The sequence below is a fragment of the Amblyraja radiata genome, chromosome X (assembly GCF_010909765.2).
Source record: "Amblyraja radiata isolate CabotCenter1 chromosome X, sAmbRad1.1.pri, whole genome shotgun sequence".
In the NCBI taxonomy this organism is placed as follows: domain Eukaryota; kingdom Metazoa; phylum Chordata; class Chondrichthyes; order Rajiformes; family Rajidae; genus Amblyraja; species Amblyraja radiata.
The window spans coordinates 1,183,030-1,200,549 of NC_045999.1; the positions used below are offsets into that span (position 1 = coordinate 1,183,030).

Sequence of the window (17,520 nt, forward strand, 5' to 3'; positions counted from 1 at the left end):
CGAAATTTCGTGCCTGCAGTCATACATACAATAAAATACAACAATAAACACAAATTAACATCCACCACAGTGTATGCTCCATAGCACCTCCTCACTGTGGTGGAGGCAAAAATCTTAGGGTTACTGTCTCATCCCTCCTCTTCTCCCTCTGCGCTGAGGCGATTCCCCACCGGGCGATGGCACAAACAGTCCCGCGGCTCACCGAACCCCGCAAAAGGGCCGGCTCAAACACCGCGCCCCGGGGTGGTCGGAGCTGCCGCCCTCCAGTCCAGCAGACGCAGCCGCTGGCCCGCGGCTCAACCCAGGACTCAGGTCACCGCCGCCAGAACGCCGTCCCAGCCACCGGAGCGCCGTTCCAGCCCCGAGCAGGATCGCCCTCACGTGAGTGCCGCTCCTCCCTCGAGCTGGGCCGCTCCGACGGGAGCGCCGTTCCTCCCTCGGGCTGGGCCACTCCGACGGGAGTGCCGTTCCTCCCTCGAGCTGGGCCACTCCGACGGGAGCGCCGTTCCTCCCTCGGGCTGGGCCACTCCGACGGGAGTGCCGTTCCTCCCTCGAGCTGGGCCACTCAGACGGGAGCGTCACAGGCCCTCACGAGAGAGTCTCAGCCCCTCGTCAGGCCGCCCTCACGGGAGCGAGCCCAAGGCGAGTCCTGACAGGGTCTGCCTCCAGAGCCTCGAGGTCGCCAGCTCCGCCATTAGGCCACAGCGCAGACGGAGGCAGAGAAGGGGGATACGACAAAAAGGAATGGGTGACGTTTCGGGTACCATTTCTGCAGCGATGTGAATTAGCTAATTAAATGCAGCAGCACAAATGCCACATCCTGTTTACGAAAGGAGAAATGATCACACGTTTATTTTCCATACCATTAACTTTATTTCCAAATAAAAAACGTATGCAGGTGAGAAGAGATGGCATTTGTGGAATCTGCGAAGAGGAAGAGTTGCCCCACTATCACTCACTTTGAATAATCTACTGATACTCATGGGAGGATGGTACAGAAGTTATACTTATCCAAAGGATTGTGGCGCAACAGAAAATGTATCCAATGATTCATCACCTCTTCAGCAAGACATTAGACTTTAAATCTTTAGAAGTTGGCTTCACCCCAAAACATTTGATTTTAACAAAGCACAACTAATTGAGCCACAAATAAATATATTTTACTATTCAGGGAATTGATCCGCACAGTACAGTATTACCACAACTTTTTAATGTCATTCTTATTTTGTATTTTGTCAAAATGATTGGATCCAAAAGAGAACTGGGATTAAAACTTGCACTTACCCATTGCACGTAGAACATCATTATAGAATTCAAACGTCATCAGAGGATTAGGGAGATCTCGCAGCCATTGTTTGAAAACACTGGCAATAACATGGATGTTGTACTCATCCAAATTCATGCTGTTGATATCTGCAGGAAGAAATCCCTGTCAGTCCCAGAAGCAGCTACCATGCATTTCCTCTCAACACTCTATGAATGGAGAATTGAACTCTATGGATGGCCCTTGTAAGGCTCAGTGCCATTCTGAGCTCTCTTCCATAACCTGCAGTCCACAAGGCGAAGGTGCTTCCAAAGTGGAGTTAAACATTTCTCTAACTCTGATCCAGGGGCAATGATGTACTAAAATGTTCCCTGCCATTATTATGATGTATTATTATCCTCAGAGAGACATTTTCTTTGCCTTTCATTTTACACTTTTAAATTCACGGATACTTATTGACCTCTGCCCAGTCCATCATCGACTCTGACCTCCCCACCATCGAAGGGATTTATCGCAGTTGCTGCCTCAAAAAGGCTGCCATCATCAACAAGCACCCACACCATCCTGGCCACACACTCATCTCTCCACTACCATCAGGTAGAAGGTACAGAAGCCTGAATTCTGGTACATCCAGGTTCAGGAACAGCTTTTCCCCCACAGCCATCAGGCTATTAAACTTGCCACCAAACAGACTCCGAACTGTAACAGCCTATTGCACTTTATCTGTTTATTTATGTGTATATGTGTAGTTTATGCTATATAGACACACTGAACTGTTCTGCATTTATGCTTACAATATTCTGTTGTGCTACAGCAAGCAAGAATTTCATTGTCCTATCTGGGACACACGACAATAAACTCTCTTGACTTGATTCCCTCCTATTGATCTGCAGGAGTCCATGACTCCTTAATGGACCTTACCTGTATCCAGGCCTTGTTTCAACTCCTTGATTTTGTTAGTTGATCCTGACTTCCTATAAATTCCCTCTGTATATAGGCCATGCATTTCAATGTAATCGATCAGCTTCTCCACCACAAGTGGTACTGTCCTCTCGTCACTGGTTAGACGCGAGACTTCCACTCCAAACTGCCGAGACGATAGCTCAGGTTCATACTGTGTAGAAGGAAAGGCAACGATCAGGCCATGTGGCAACCAAATGAGATGTTCAAATACTGTACCTCCAATGAACCTAATACGTGCTGTCCAGTGCGAAGCAAGCAGTTAATAAAGGGAAGACCAAACCTTTATCCGCAGTCTGTAGAATTATAACTAGCCTCAACAACATAGATGGGGGAAAATAATGAACCTTGGGAATATGTATTTCCTCCTCTGCCAATGTATATGGGTGTGTTTACATTGGGTCAAACATGAACGACTGCCAATGCTCACCATCTAAAGAACAACAACACGGACAATACACCAATGTACAGTTTAGTCTCCCAGAATCAGTCATTGTGGGCAAGAGTGGAGAAAATGGAAACAAAAATAGAAAATGGTTGGAAGCACTTAAAAAGTCAAGCAATATCTGCAGGGAAAGAGAACCAATATATCAGGGCAAACATTAGAACACACATCAGCTGACATTGCTGGGAGTGGTGAAGTTGTATGAACGGACCTTGGACAAATAATCCAGTCATCGAGTTTAAATCTCTCTGCAGCATTTATGTAATTTAGTGGAGAAAAAGAGCTCAGAGCAAATAGAAACCTCTTGCATTCCAACTTCCTGAACAAGCATAACTTAGGTTAAAGTGTCAAAGTGAGGGTGATGGGAACTGAACTCATCCTCCATCATCTTCCTGCAATTCACCCACACTACAGGTAACTCACAGCCGTCAATTAACCTAACAAGAAGCACATCTTTGAAATGCTCACGTGCTCAGCTGGAGAACACTCAAACTCAAGGTCAAGATCTAATCTGGATCACCACCCGAGAAGGTGGAGAAGGCAGAAATTCTCACAACATTTGAAAAGTATTTATATGAGCACTTAAACTGTCCTTGCAAATACAGAGTATGTGCTGTAGATGTGATTAGTATGTATACATATTTGTTAGTTGGCACGCATACGGTGGGTTAAAGAACCTGTTTCTGTACTTTATGATTCTATGACTACCACGTAAGTGTGAACAATGATTACGGTTTAAAATGCAGACCTTGTATTCAGATGGCATACCATGAAAAGGTTTTGAAACTATGCCTACGCAAGACTTCCTACCTTTTTAGAGCATTTGATGTTTGTTTTCAAACAACACTTCCTATGGCAAGCATACCGACACACTGGAAAACAAAAGAGCATAAGTGGGATAACTTATTCATTTGAACCTCTGAGAGATTTATACATGCTTGTTCTGTACACAGAAGTCCCAGTACACATGATTAATAAGCATATGTATCAAGTGCTGGAAAACAGAATAATTACCTTTTTAGAGGTGCCAGTACAATGTAGTTAGGCAAAAGAATACAAATAAGTTAACTTGATACTCATTTGACAGACAAATATTTAAATAGCAATTCTAAAAGTCAAGATATGATGAAATGTTGCATTCTTCCCCAGCCAACATCAATATGAATAAAATTGAGAGATTAGAAAGTTACAATGTGATGGTAAAAAGTAGCGGGAGCATTTTCCCCCATGTGATCATGGAATATGTTACTAAGCAAGGGCAGTCGGCCTCTGAAGTGGACATTGCGAATAGTTAAATGGATTTCAAAGAAGAGTTCAAGGGATCCGGTAAAACAGGAATCAATTAAACAACAATGCATTTGCTGTGACAGAGCCATCCCCCTTCCTTAAATCCTGCTGCAATATTGCTGGGAACTTACGTTTGCACACACAGGCTCTCTCCATCATCCAGATGAGAGAGGAGCAGCACTCGCAATAAGTGGGAATACTGTACTGTGTTGATTTGAAAATGTGACCATTGTATTCCTCCACCTGCAAATAGACAAACTTGGGTTGGTTAAATCATTCTTGTTTCACTGTCGTCACTACAGATCCAAACAAACCTACAAAGCTGCCATTTTGAAAGCAGATTGTTACACATTAAATGGACTTCCAAAAGGTTAAAAGGAATATTAGCTTCACATCATGTGCAATACATTGTAAAATACAATAAGAGTAGGCCTTTTATTCCCAACATTCTATAAGAGTGTTCTTTAAAAGAGTGTGGTTAATGCAAGGATTTAAACATATTCACATCAGATGAAAAGATAAAGTCAGATAGAGTTGAGGAATATTTTGGGATAAGCCTTTACATATGGATGGTGCATTACATTCAAGTACAGCCCAGGATAAGGCTACTAATCTCAGAAATATGAAGGGAAAACAGGGCTAAACAGCTGCAAGCGATAAAGCCCAGACTGTGCACACTAACTATCAGTGATTGTTTTACAAGCAGAATGAGCTCAACTTTTCCTGATGGATCATGATCAACTGATCTTTCTACCTCACAGAATGAGTCAACATTTCCAGAGATAGCAGCAAAATGAGGTTCACAGATTATGAAATGTCAGTGGCAAGCCGCAGGACACGGAGAAATGGATCGAAAATTAGTCTCTAAAGCAAGAAAAACAACTCGGCCTTCAACTGAGCCACTGGTATTTTCTGTCTCATTCCTGTGCAGAAATAGTGCCTTATGAGCACAAACAACTATTACCAAAGCTATTTGTGTTTTGATTAACAGTCAAAAAACATATGCCTCCTTAAAAGATAAGTTGCTCAGGCAGCATCTCAGGAGAACATGGATAGATGACAATTCTGGTCAGGACACTTCTTCAGACTGATTGTAGTAGTGAGGTAAAATCCGGAAGAAAGACAGGGGCAGGACAAATCTGGGTGAGTGATAGGTGGTAAGGAACTGCAGATGCTGAAGATAGACACAAAAAGCTGGAGTAACTCAGCAGGTCAGGCTCTGGAGAAAACGAATAGGTGACGTTTTGAGTCGAGACCATTCTTCAGACCTTTATAAGTGGATACAGGCTTTGACAAAATTCAGCGATGAAAACATAAAAGGTAGTGAGAGAAGGAGATGAGAGGCCTGAAAGGTTGTGTGAGTAAGCATCTACATTCTCCTACAACAGCTTCTCTTGCATTCATGGAGAGAAGGAATATCAATACAAATGGTCAATGTAGTGCTATGTCAGATAATAATGCTCAATTTCAGAATATGGATTAAATAACCCCCAAAATAAAACAGGTCGGGTCGGGGGGAGTTGTAATGTAATCCCATGCTACCCTCTCCATGGTCGGATAGTCGGCGACTAAACCGTCCACATCACCTGGTTTGCCAGGTGAGGAGGAGGCTGTGGACTCCCAGCAGGACCAAAAACAAGACCTGTCAAAGGGCGGATGAGCCCTAGTGAGCCAACAGCCAATCCACACTTCAGTAGAAGTTGCGATCACTGTCGTACGCTGCATTGTAAGGCACCGTGCCTGTTGATGTTTTCAACAATGATGATGATGATGATGAAAATAGAACTCTATCCAAAATTAGTGATACCACGACCTGGGAATAATGAAAACTGTGAGATAGGAAGTAATTCAGAGAAAGCTCAACCAACAGATGCCTTGATCAACACACTTATAGAAATGGTGTCAGCATGATTCACACTTAGAGGTGAGGGCAAGTGGGATGAAGAAATATAGCTTATATAATTCCACTACAGGAATTAGGTGCAGTTTAAAGATGTTGTAGGACATAAGATGTTGTCCTCTGAACCAAGCACAGAACATGCATGACAGGAGAATCAGACACGTACAATATCAGTTTCTTTCTTCCGTCTCTTTTTCCTTTCAGTTTTTTGTATCTGAAAAACAAATTTGAATTTTGGATTGAGTGTGTAACATTTGTCTAAAATAATATTAAAAATATAAAGCCCTTGCCGTTACTGTTTACGGATATGGGCCACATGCTGTAGACGGCACTCACTTAGATGGTGCATCTTGGTTGGTATGGACAAGTTAGGCCAAGTTAGTTTTCATGCTGTATGACTCCACCATACATGAATGATACGTATACATACTGTGCTACTAGAATGAACACAAGACCAATTTCAAACACACAATTTGCTCTCCTTTCTGAATTTTGAGCCTTGAGGATCAAGCCAGTTTCTCTGGCATCTGCCAGCTCAGAAAACAAGTGTTTGCCAACTTGCAAGTATTGAAGAATGTCAGCTAAACTGAAACCTGCAGTCAGCCAAGATCCACCGGGAAGATTACTGGGGAAATCAGGGGCAGGATTTCCAGCAGAATACACCAATACGCATTCAAATATTTCTCCAATTGGTATCATTCATTTAGCATGAACGTGAGGATTCATGCTAAATGAATGATACCAATTGGAGAAATATTATGAATGGACCTCCATCCATTACTTTACTAGGAAAGTAGTTGTTCTGGTCTCAGCTTCTTATGAAGTATGTCCCATGCTTACTATCCCCACTCACCATCAAGATGTTCACCTGCTAACTTCCCTACCTTCCACGGTCTTTCCTTTCAAAGGAAATTTGAAAACCAAATGTAGTGTTATCTAAACTCATTACTTCTCCATTTTCCTTACTTTGTGTTTTCATTTCAAGATCTGGGGCTTTGTATTGTGGACCTATGATTCACCATGATATCCACTGAACTAAATGTCGTTCAGAGTAAAAACTAAATGTTTGAAACATCTCACCTTCCCAGTACCACTGTCCAGAATTTTGTGTTCTAACATGAACTCATCCAGGAACACCTTAAAGGTGTTGACCCACACTTTGACAGGTGACTCATTCCAATCCCGTCGCTGCTGCCTCATTGTCTTCTCTAGGATCTGCTCAAACAGTGCGTACAGATCCTTGTACCGGATACTCTTCCCATCGTCCATCTGCAGCAGAAATAACATTACAACTAAACAAAGGAACGGGATGTCAAAGCATGAAATCACTCACAACATACACTTTATAAATCACTCCTGCACAGAGCAGAAGAACAAGTTGCTCCATCCTGGAACACTGATGAATCACTAATAGCTCATTTGATGATTTTTTTCCCCACAAAACAACTATTCAGAGATAGGATTTCAGGCAGTTCCACTGAACCAATAAAGAAATGTTCATTCCAGAAAACTCAAGAGCCACAACAAAAACTACTCATTCAGTTATTTCCTGCTTTCATATCTCACCCAATGAACAAGCCAAAAGCCTATACTCACCGCTAAAGCTGTCGAATAAGAGTTAAAGATATTTAAACGGAATTCCTTCAGAGATTTCTTGAAAACTACATCCACAAATGTATCTTTCTTGCTGTCATCAGTGTCCAGGTCAGTGATCTGCAAGTAGAATACTCTTAAGTATTGACGTGAGCAATGGTTAGCATGAGAACATCCATATTTCATCAGAAGATTATACATGGTTGGAAAATTACATTTTCAGCATTGCAGTTGAAAATCTTCCAATGTCTTGGTAGTATGTACAGTCGTAGTATTATGCTACTATGATATAACCATATAACCATATAACAATTACAGCACGGAAACAGGCCATCTCGGCCCTACAAGTCCACGCCGAACAATTTTTTTCCCTTAGTCCCACCTGCCTGCACTCATACCATAACCCTCCATTCCCTTCTCATCCATATGCCTATCCAATTTATTCTTAAATGATACCAACGAACCTGCCGCCACCACTTCCACTGGAAGCTCATTCCACACCGCTACCACTCTCTGAGTAAAGAAGTTCCCCCTCATGTTACCCCTAAACTTCTGTCCCTTAATTCTGAAGTCATGTCCTCTTGTTTGAATCTTCCCTATTCTCAAAGGGAAAAGCTTGATCACATCAACTCTGTCTATCCCTCTCATCATTTTAAAGACCTCTATCAAGTCCCCCCTTAACCTTCTGCGCTCCAGAGAATAAAGACCTAACTTATTCAACCTATCTCTGTAACTTAGTTGTTGAAACCCAGGCAACATGATGCAAAGTAAAATGCACTGTCCATACAACATACCTCCTAACCAACCCTTTACTTCTCCCAGCCCAGTCTCAATCCATTATGAACGGTCCTGTAATTGTCCAAACTCATTTACAAATGCAGGACAATAAAATGCCTCCTGCCTTTTGTCTGGTCTAGATGGGAACTTGGATCCAGGGACAAAAGATGCCATCCCACCTCACTGCACCACCTCTGCCAATATTTCATTGCACAGATCTGAAGACTGGTGAACATATAGCTTCATATTTACCTTCTTCTGCAGGAATTCATTCATACACTTGAAATCATTGGCACAGGTGATGATCTGTAAGGTGTCATGCTGCAGCTGAAAGAGCTCCAGGCCTACATTGCTGATCTTCACACTTCTCCTTCTCTTCACTTTTGGTGACGGTTCTCTGTTCTCTTTGAACTCTTTCCCTCGCTCTGTTCCTAAATCAGGACTTCGAGGAGGAGTTAGGTTCGGAGGTGAAGGAGCCTGACCTGCGAGAGAACAGCAAAGTTCAAAAGCATCACCAAACTCATCTCTGCAACAAACGCATTGTTTTTTTCTCATCAATGATTCAATATTATGTTACAATCGCAAGGATATATTCAGGAACTTTAGTCGACAAGAATATTGGCATTTATTTTGCCTGTATTGATTGTACCAAGAGCTCCCAGTTTTAATTATGTAACTTTGCTGATCGCTTCAGTTTATTGTGCTAAGCCGAGGCCAAGAACATCCCCAGAGGAAGAAATAGGAAAAGCTCTAAACTTATTAAATAGTTCTACTTTTATTAAATTCCTCACCAAATGCATAACAGCGGGGATAGATATGCCATTAATTCTGTTGTCATGCTTTACTATTGAAGACCCCAAATAAGAACTGCAACAATAGGTTCATTATTGCTATATTTAGATTTCTCAACACCCAACATATGAACTGTTGTGCTCTTCAGCCTTCAGTTTTTGCCATTAATTATATAAAGAAATCTCCATTTTCTTTTTACAGTTCAATATATCTTTCAAAAACAGTTGAACTTGGTCAAACTTTCAAATTTTCCAAATTCAAAATAAAATCCCACATTAATAGTCCCGATCAATTCTATATACCCGTTAAACCAAACATTGAGTTTCTGTAAATGTACCGTACTCCTTTTCAATCTCATGTATGAGCACAAGCATGTTATCCGGGAATATAAAATTCAATTGAAAGCAAGGAATTTGAAAGTATTAATCACATAAAATGTAAACTTGTCACAGGAATAGTCCATCTTGCTCATGCTCCATCATTCAATAAGATGTCTGAACTTCTACCTCAATGCTACTTTTCTACACTAACCTCAGAAACCTTGTCACTCTCTGTCAGAGTGAGGCCCAGTGCAAATTAGAGGAACAGCACCTCATGTTTCACTTAGGCAGCGAACATTGACTTCACTAACTTCAAGTAACCCTTGCTTTCCCTCTTTCCATCCCTCCCCCTTCCCAGTTCTCCGATCAGTCGTACTGTCTCTGTTTGCTTTGTTGTTATCTTCTCCCAGCTAACGATGATCTATTCTACATTTTCCTTGATCTCCAGTCTCTATGTCCTATTTTTACATCTTACATTTCCTTATCAATGTATCTCCCTCGCCCCTGGCACCAGTCTGAAGAAGGGTCTCAACCCGAAACGTCACCCACTCCTTCTCTCCAGAGATGCTGTATGTTCCGCATTTACTTGAGCATTTTGTGTCTATCTTCATGTACCTATCTAAATGTTTCATAAATTTTGTGATAGTATCTGCCTCAACTACCTCCTCAGGCAGCTTGTTCCATACACTTACCACCCTTTATGTAAAAAAAATTGGCCCTCGAATTCCTTTAAAATCTTTCCCCCTGCAATGTGAACATTCCTAATAAATTAACCATTTGGGTTCAATTAGTCTGAAAATGCACACTAAATTATAGTTCAAAGTGAGAATGCATTTGACTAAGTAGCCTGAAATCTGACATTGCAGTGCTTTCATTCAGAGTGAGTACATCCCTCTTCACATTGCAACCTGCCCCGTGGTATTGCCAACTATTTTTTAAAATGAGACTTTGTACTTTATTTCATTCCTTCCCTTTGATTTTATACTTCCTTGGGGATGTACTGTAGCATTAATTAACTTTCTAAGATTAACTTTTAAATTCAAATTAAGAGCTGAGCATGCAAATTGTGCCCTGAGGTTGGCGGAGATTGTCTGAGGCTTAAAAGGCACATTAAATCTATTAAAGGCACCATGTTCCAGACATTAAAGGAGTCTAAGATTCTGTTAACTCCTGCCCCAGAAAGGCATTTTGTTTGAATATTGAGACGATATATGGCCAAATCAAGTTGCCCTTTTCTTCAAAGTACTACAAGTTTGTGGTGTTACAGGGCATCTATCATTCCAGCCATAACCAAGTGAAGCCTAATCACGCCTTATACTGCACAATCCATCTTCAGTTCCTATGCCCATCAGACCTGGCATAAGAACAGCAATTCAATTCAAATTGGGATTCCCGGCCTGTAGATTAGTTAAAGGTACCCCTGGTTATATTTATCATTATTTTTAGTCATTCCCAAGTGTTTTGTATTTAGTACTTTTTATTTTTAAACTTTTAATTTTAATTTTTTAAATAGTCTTGGTTTTTTAAATGTTGCTGCACATCCATCACATGAAATTGTTTAACAAAACAAGGTTCCATCCCTAGCCTTTCCCTTGTCATTTGCGGGGTTCAGACACCTTGCTATGCCTCCCAGATGTAGAGGATCAGCTCATTCAGACTTCCTCATCCAGCCCAACTTAGTGGAAGGCAGGTTGCATGCAACTCGATTCTACCATATGAATGAATAAGAATGAATACGTTTATTGGCCAAGAATTCACATGCAAGGAAGTTGCCTTGGTGCAGCAGTACACCGTGGCAGCCATCGTCAGTGCCAGCAGCAGCAGCTACAGTTTAAGGTGAGAATGGGATTTGAACCATATAATTTTGGTTCAAATTTTGAGTGAGATGATTGAGTTGAAGTTTTGTTACATGATGAATGTACAATCAATGGGTTCATGACACTCCTTCCAATACGATCTAGCTGTCAATTTCAGGCAACAAGATCGTCATTGTGCTTCCAATCTTCACTAAGTTTCATGGAATAAAAAAAGAACTTTAAATATAAACCACATTTGTCTCATGGTGAATAAATACAGAACACAATCAGTCACAGGAAAATACAATCTTAAGGGAAAAAATTGATTAACATTCCATATATAGTCTCCAAGTGTGAATGTAAGCAGCTGAAGATATCAAAAGCTTCAGTAACCAAAGATGGGCTAATAATCCTTAATATTGTAGGCAGAATTTTCCAAATCAGTTTGCAACAAATCTGTTTGGTACTGTAAAGGAAACAGGTTAAACTAGTGCCCTGGCCAATGCTTTTCCAAACACCATCAAACATGTAAATTATATTTATAACACATCCTTGTGAAAGTGCTACAAGCAAAAATTGCTTCTGCGATGTGTCGCAATAACCATATAGGAAGAATCGTGAAGGATTTCTGTAAAACACCAAGTATTTGATAAATAGTAACAACTGTTTTAAATGAGTTATTTATTTATTTTACCTTTCAACATACTGTCCTTTCCTTCCAGCAGTGGTAGGCTGCGTGATTTCCCACTCGGTTTAACCTCCTGGTGCCACGGTGGTGCCTGTATGTCCTGATCCATACTCAGTTCCTGGAGTTCTGACTGGGTAGCCAGTTTCTCCCTTGACAATTTCTTTTCTCCCTGTTTTTTATTTCCCCAGAATTTCATTCGACCCTTCAGAGCTCTACATTTAGAAATCAAAGGTCAGAGAAACATACATTGGTGAATTTAGATTAAAAAAAGACACCCACAGTAAACTCCAACCGGGAATAAATTGTTGAAAACAAGGAACGCCAGATGCTGGTTTACAGTAAAAGACAAAGTGCTGAAGTAATTCAGCGGGTCAGGCAACATCTCCAGAGAACATGGATAGGTGACGTTTCAGACTGAAGCAGGGCCCCCGACCCAAAATGTCACCTATCCACATTCTTCAGAGATGCTACCTGACCCACTGAGTTACACCAGCGCATTGTGTCTTTTATTCTGAATTATTTGTTATTAGCAGAAATTAGCTACTGATTGGCTACAATCTCGCATATTTACATGCAAATGTTCATTAATATGCACTGTCCCTATAAACAAATTATTATTATTATTATATTATTATTCATTTCAGTCATGATTTTCAGCTTCCTCACAAACTTTTACTTGAAAAGCAGGTCATGGCTACAGATCATAAATACTCCAGTGATCAGCTGGAGGCATCAAAATACTGGCAGCGGTTTGAATCAATGCTGCTGGTTTTTCAGAAACCCTTTTATATAACACTGAATCTTTGGAAATGTGAGCCGAAAAGTTTTAGGTAACCAGAATTTTAAGTAAACATGTCTAGTTTTCAGCAGTTCAATTAAAACTGAGCGACAACTAATTGGAAACTAAGTGGGGAGCACAACTCACGATTCATTAACTAAAACAGGTAGAAAATCAGAGGAAAAAAATAAAACTCATCTTTGGTCACCGGAATCTTAAAAGTTCTGGACTGAAACATGTACGAGTACCCATTTTGCCTCCAGATGACGTGGCAGAAAATTTAAAACTCAGCACATTTTCTTTTGTTCTTAATTTAACTATTAGAAATAATAGATCTAGTTTGCTGTGACCACAGACTGAATATATTTGCAATTTGTTCAGCCTTGAATCACTATTACAAGAACACGTATAGCTAATGAAAGTTTCAGCCCGAAACGTTGCCTATTTCCTTCGCTCCATAGATGCTGCTGCACCCGCTGAGTTTCTCCAGCACTTTTGTGTACCAACTAATGACAATGTCTGGTTCCACTCTGCAGCAGACTGAAGGATGACCTGAAGCACTTCAAATCTGAAGAAGGGTCTTGACCCGAAACGTCACCCATTCCTTCTCTCCACAGATGCTGCCTGTCCCACTGAGTTACTCCAGCATTTTGTGTCTATCTTCGGTTTAAACCAGCGTCTGCAGTTCCTTCCCACACTTCAAATCTTGCCCAATTAGCACCAATGTGAAATAAACACTCTCACCTTCCATCTGGGACGTTACTCTTCCGAATAGAGTCCGATCTACCCAATTCATCTTGAGATTGCGCTTTGTGCAGTTTCTTCTGCTCTGCATTTTTAGTAGATTGCATCTGCAAACACAGAATAGAAGCTAACACTATTGAGATTATTGACCATATTTGCCTACGATTAATTTGGCAGTTTACTGATTAAAAAATAAAATCTTTTTTGTTTGTTTGCAGAATTCTACATTTAAAATGCATTTTGGTCACTGGAAACATATAAATGAATATCAATTCAAAGACCACATACTTTTAAACTGAATGAAAGCAGGGGACTGATGATCAGGGAATTGAATCCTTAGAATACAAATCTGAAATTTGACTTTATATGATTCAACTGGTAAGCACTTTATTATAAAGAACCTGTGGCTGAATAAAAGGCTCATCTCTTCTGATGAGTAAAGTCAGCTTATCTTCAAATTTCGAAAGTTAGTACACATCACGTCCACCTTGAAAGACTAAGAAAGCTTCACACAAATTGAAATTAAGTAATGAGGGGTAAAGTTTCTGGGCACTTGCAGAACCTGAAGGTTGGTCTACTCATGGATGGATTGAGTCCTGCTCATATGCCAAATGTTCATCTTGGCAAAGTTAAATAATGCTCCTTTATTAGATGTATTACTAACTGACACATCCAAAATGGGAAAAAACTTCCGGAACTCATTAGTTTTGATGCAATTGTTAACCATGGTTTTGTTTATGGGTTTAGTACAAATATGTTACATTTTGTGAAAAGTGGAGGGTAAACTTCAAGGAATATTTCTGATAAGCTAAATCAAAAAAGGTTCCTGCATTGAACAAGAATGAGTACACTGAAATACCTCTTCACTGAAAGTGTCCACATCGAGTTGGAATGAATGTAAATGAATAATGGGTGATGGAAAGAGTTCAGCTTGTGAATTTTGAAAGTTCGACAAACCAAACATATGAAAAACTGCGCTGTAACCTGCCAAATTTGACCACTGGCCACCATACATTTATATAAAGTGAATGGAAAATTTATCTTCCAGATGGAAGCATCATGCAAGAATGAAAATTACTGAATTATTGGAAGACAGTTTCATCTCTAATGTTGAAGAAGTCTCAATGGGCTTCAACTGTGACCAACTTCCGTAGGAATGAAACCTTCAGCTGCTAAATGAACTTGCATTAGCTAGTTGTGCAGATTACCAACATTTGTTACTTTGTACAGAATAATGTATTCCCAAATTATAAAGCATTTTGTAAATCAATATTTAATATATTGAGGTGAAAGGAACAGAAACAAATTGAAATAAAAAGGTATTGTCTTTTGGCAAGAAAACGAGTGGCTGAGGGATTGAGATAACTCAGTGAACACTGCACTATCCAAATGACACAGCTCTGTATCAAGTGGACACATTACAACTCAAGCTATCTTGGTGACTTCTATTACTGACTCCGTGACCTCAATCTATTTGGGGGAGTGGGGGATAAAACAACCAAGGCCATATCTCCTGACCAAGGAGTCAGGGGATATGCGGAGAAGGCAGGAACGGGGTACTAATTGGGGTTGATCAGCCATGATCACATTGAATGGTAGTGCTGGCTCGAAGAGCCAAATGGCCTACTCCTGCACCTATTGTCTATTGTCATTGCTCTGAGGAGGGGTCTCGACCTGAAATGTCACCCATTCCTTCTCTCCAGAGATGCTGCCTGTCCTGCTGAGTTACTCCAGCATTTTGTCTATCTTCCATTGCTCTGAGGGTCCTTCCATGAAATTAAGTGTGTCTGTGATTGAGCAATCCTACTCTAAATGCTCCGTATACATCTACTGCTCCATAAAAGGGAGACAAAAATGCTGGAGAAGCTCAGAGGGTGAGGCAGCATCTATGGAGCGAAGGACCATAGATGCTGCCTCACCCGCTGAGTTTCTCCAGTATTTTTGTCTACCTTCGATTTTTCCAGCATCTGCAGTTCTTTCTTAAACATACTACTCCATAAAGGCGATTTCACATCAAACGGAGAGCTTCTTGATTCCCTCTCAATTACTCAGTTGTATGATTCAGAACACAGTCTCAACTAATATGAAATTAAATCCTGTACTTTTTTTGTAAAGATACTATTTTAATAAATTATACATCTTTTTTCACACCCACTCAAATTCTATACACTTAAATTATGACTGATTTGAACAAAGGACGAGCAGCTGCTATGAAACAATGCAAAGGTTATCTATCATGGGCGATATGTGAAAGAAGACAGCTAGTGCCAACGGAAGCCTGAGGGTGGCAGTGTGTCATTAGTATTGGCTTGTGCACGCTTGTCTCACTGCACGCTTGTCCATGCAAATTCACAGAGGGGCGATCACATTGTTCTTCTTCAAGTAAAGATCCAGGTTTTGACTTCAAAGGAAATGTTACCCCCAAAACTGCATTGTATATAATAATTGCTGCGATTGATTTAAAAAAAACAAATCATATTCACACAAAATTGAAATTAAACCTCAATGTTATCACTTTTGAATCACTAACAAGCACGTTTTCTCCTTTATCTGAAACTATTTCACAAAACACACCCCAACTGATTAGAAGTCAAGAACCTAAAAGTCAGGGCAGATATGGCAGTGGCATGAAGATGAAGAGACGTTTGGATAGGCACATAGATATGCAGGGAATAGAGGGATATTGATTATGTACAGACATTGTGGGCTGGAGGGGCTGTTCCTGTGTTGTGCTGTTCGATGTTCCACGTTCAAGAGGCAGCATGGTTTACACCTAACTCTCACGTTAACTTTATTTAATTTTAAGGACAATGCGGCAATATGTCTCTTGCAAAAATCTGCACCATTGTACAGACATACTGTTTTGTTCATAAGGTACACCCCCATCTTACACTGCACTCCACGACAATCTGCTACAAAATACGTCCTCTACATTCTAACACATAACCAAAGCAAAACCAATCTTTTGGGAGGGGAGCTTAAGACAGGATGGGGAAATAAATTATTGGCAGAACAATGTGTCTGTGCAAGTGACATTCAGCCAGGCCTCTCTTAACTCTTGTCACAAAGGATGTCAGATTTACCCAATTACCTCTGTAGCTTCAACTGTGCTACTCTGTAAATATTAAACATACTTCGTTGGGGTCACCTTAAATAATATTTCAAGGATGTGAGATCTGCAAATCCTCTCTGCTCAAACTCTGCGAAGACATTCTTTTGTCAGACCCTTTGAACCATTTGGAAAATGTGGGCTTTTATTACCCCTCATCCACATTTGTAAGAGGGCATTATTCAGCCTTGTCACGGGAATTGTAATAAAATTTAACGAACGGTGGGAAGCATTCAGGGGTACAATTATAAATACTGACACTCCTGTCTGTGATCATGTCTGGAGAAAGCTTCCTGCTAAGTAACGTCTGATCAATCAGTAGAGACTTACTATCCATGATGATGAACTCAGAATGTCAGGCAAAATACATATAAAGTTCAAGTACCTTAATTGTCAGGCTTTAAAAAAAATCCCCTATGTTATATCAGTAATAGTGTAGAAAGTGTGTTGAACCATTCCTCTGCACTTCATTGATTTTACCCAATGAAGAAGCTGTGATTACCACCAAAGACACACCGCAGTTTCCTTCACTAGTGAACTCTAAGCTTGTGCGTAACTTGGAACTTTACTTCAACGGTCAATAATTTGCCTTGTCTTCTCCGCACCAAGCATCTAATGAACTGACTGGCAACCAAACAGCTGAACAATGTAGTTTTAATAAGATCTTATCGCTTATACCAGGAAGAGCTTTGCTTTAGATCTGATTATGAGCTGCTATTAGAAAGTACACTGAAGTGGAGAAGGAAGAAGCTGCAAATGCTGGAATCTTGCAGTCTGTTTTTTGCTTATAATATTCTTTCCCAGCACAATTTCTAAATGGGTACAAAGTGGCCGGTTTGGAATCCATCAGGCTGTAAGGGTAGGGAGATATAATACATGGCTGAATAACCACACCCTTCATACACTGTATATGCATTACAATTCAACTTTAGCAATCCATGCAGCATCAATACCGGACTCCATCTTACAGATTGCCACATACAAGGCAACAAAACAACGTTAGCTTTCTCTTTCCACAGATGAGGCCTGACCTGCTTAACTCTCTCCAGAATATTCAAATTTTATAC

At 40.5% G+C, this 17,520-nt stretch overlaps 1 protein-coding gene across 12 annotated transcripts in view; it reads right to left on the reverse strand.

The window, feature by feature from the left end:
• The window catches only part of myo9a (myosin IXA), a 153,857-nt gene that overhangs the window by 22,181 nt on the left and 114,156 nt on the right, over positions 1–17,520 (reverse strand). For all 12 annotated transcript variants that reach the window (XM_033014732.1, XM_033014729.1, XM_033014733.1 and 9 more), the window contains 10 exons: positions 13,345–13,451; positions 11,829–12,034; positions 8,479–8,708; positions 7,453–7,569; positions 6,937–7,125; positions 6,023–6,070; positions 4,088–4,199; positions 3,480–3,541; positions 2,186–2,378; positions 1,285–1,413 (listed from right to left, as the gene is read on the reverse strand). In XM_033014732.1, the coding sequence (XP_032870623.1) occupies positions 1,285–1,413; positions 2,186–2,378; positions 3,480–3,541; positions 4,088–4,199; positions 6,023–6,070; positions 6,937–7,125; positions 7,453–7,569; positions 8,479–8,708; positions 11,829–12,034; positions 13,345–13,451 (1,393 nt within the window). The remainder of the gene's footprint in view (positions 1–1,284; positions 1,414–2,185; positions 2,379–3,479; positions 3,542–4,087; positions 4,200–6,022; positions 6,071–6,936; positions 7,126–7,452; positions 7,570–8,478; positions 8,709–11,828; positions 12,035–13,344; positions 13,452–17,520) is intronic.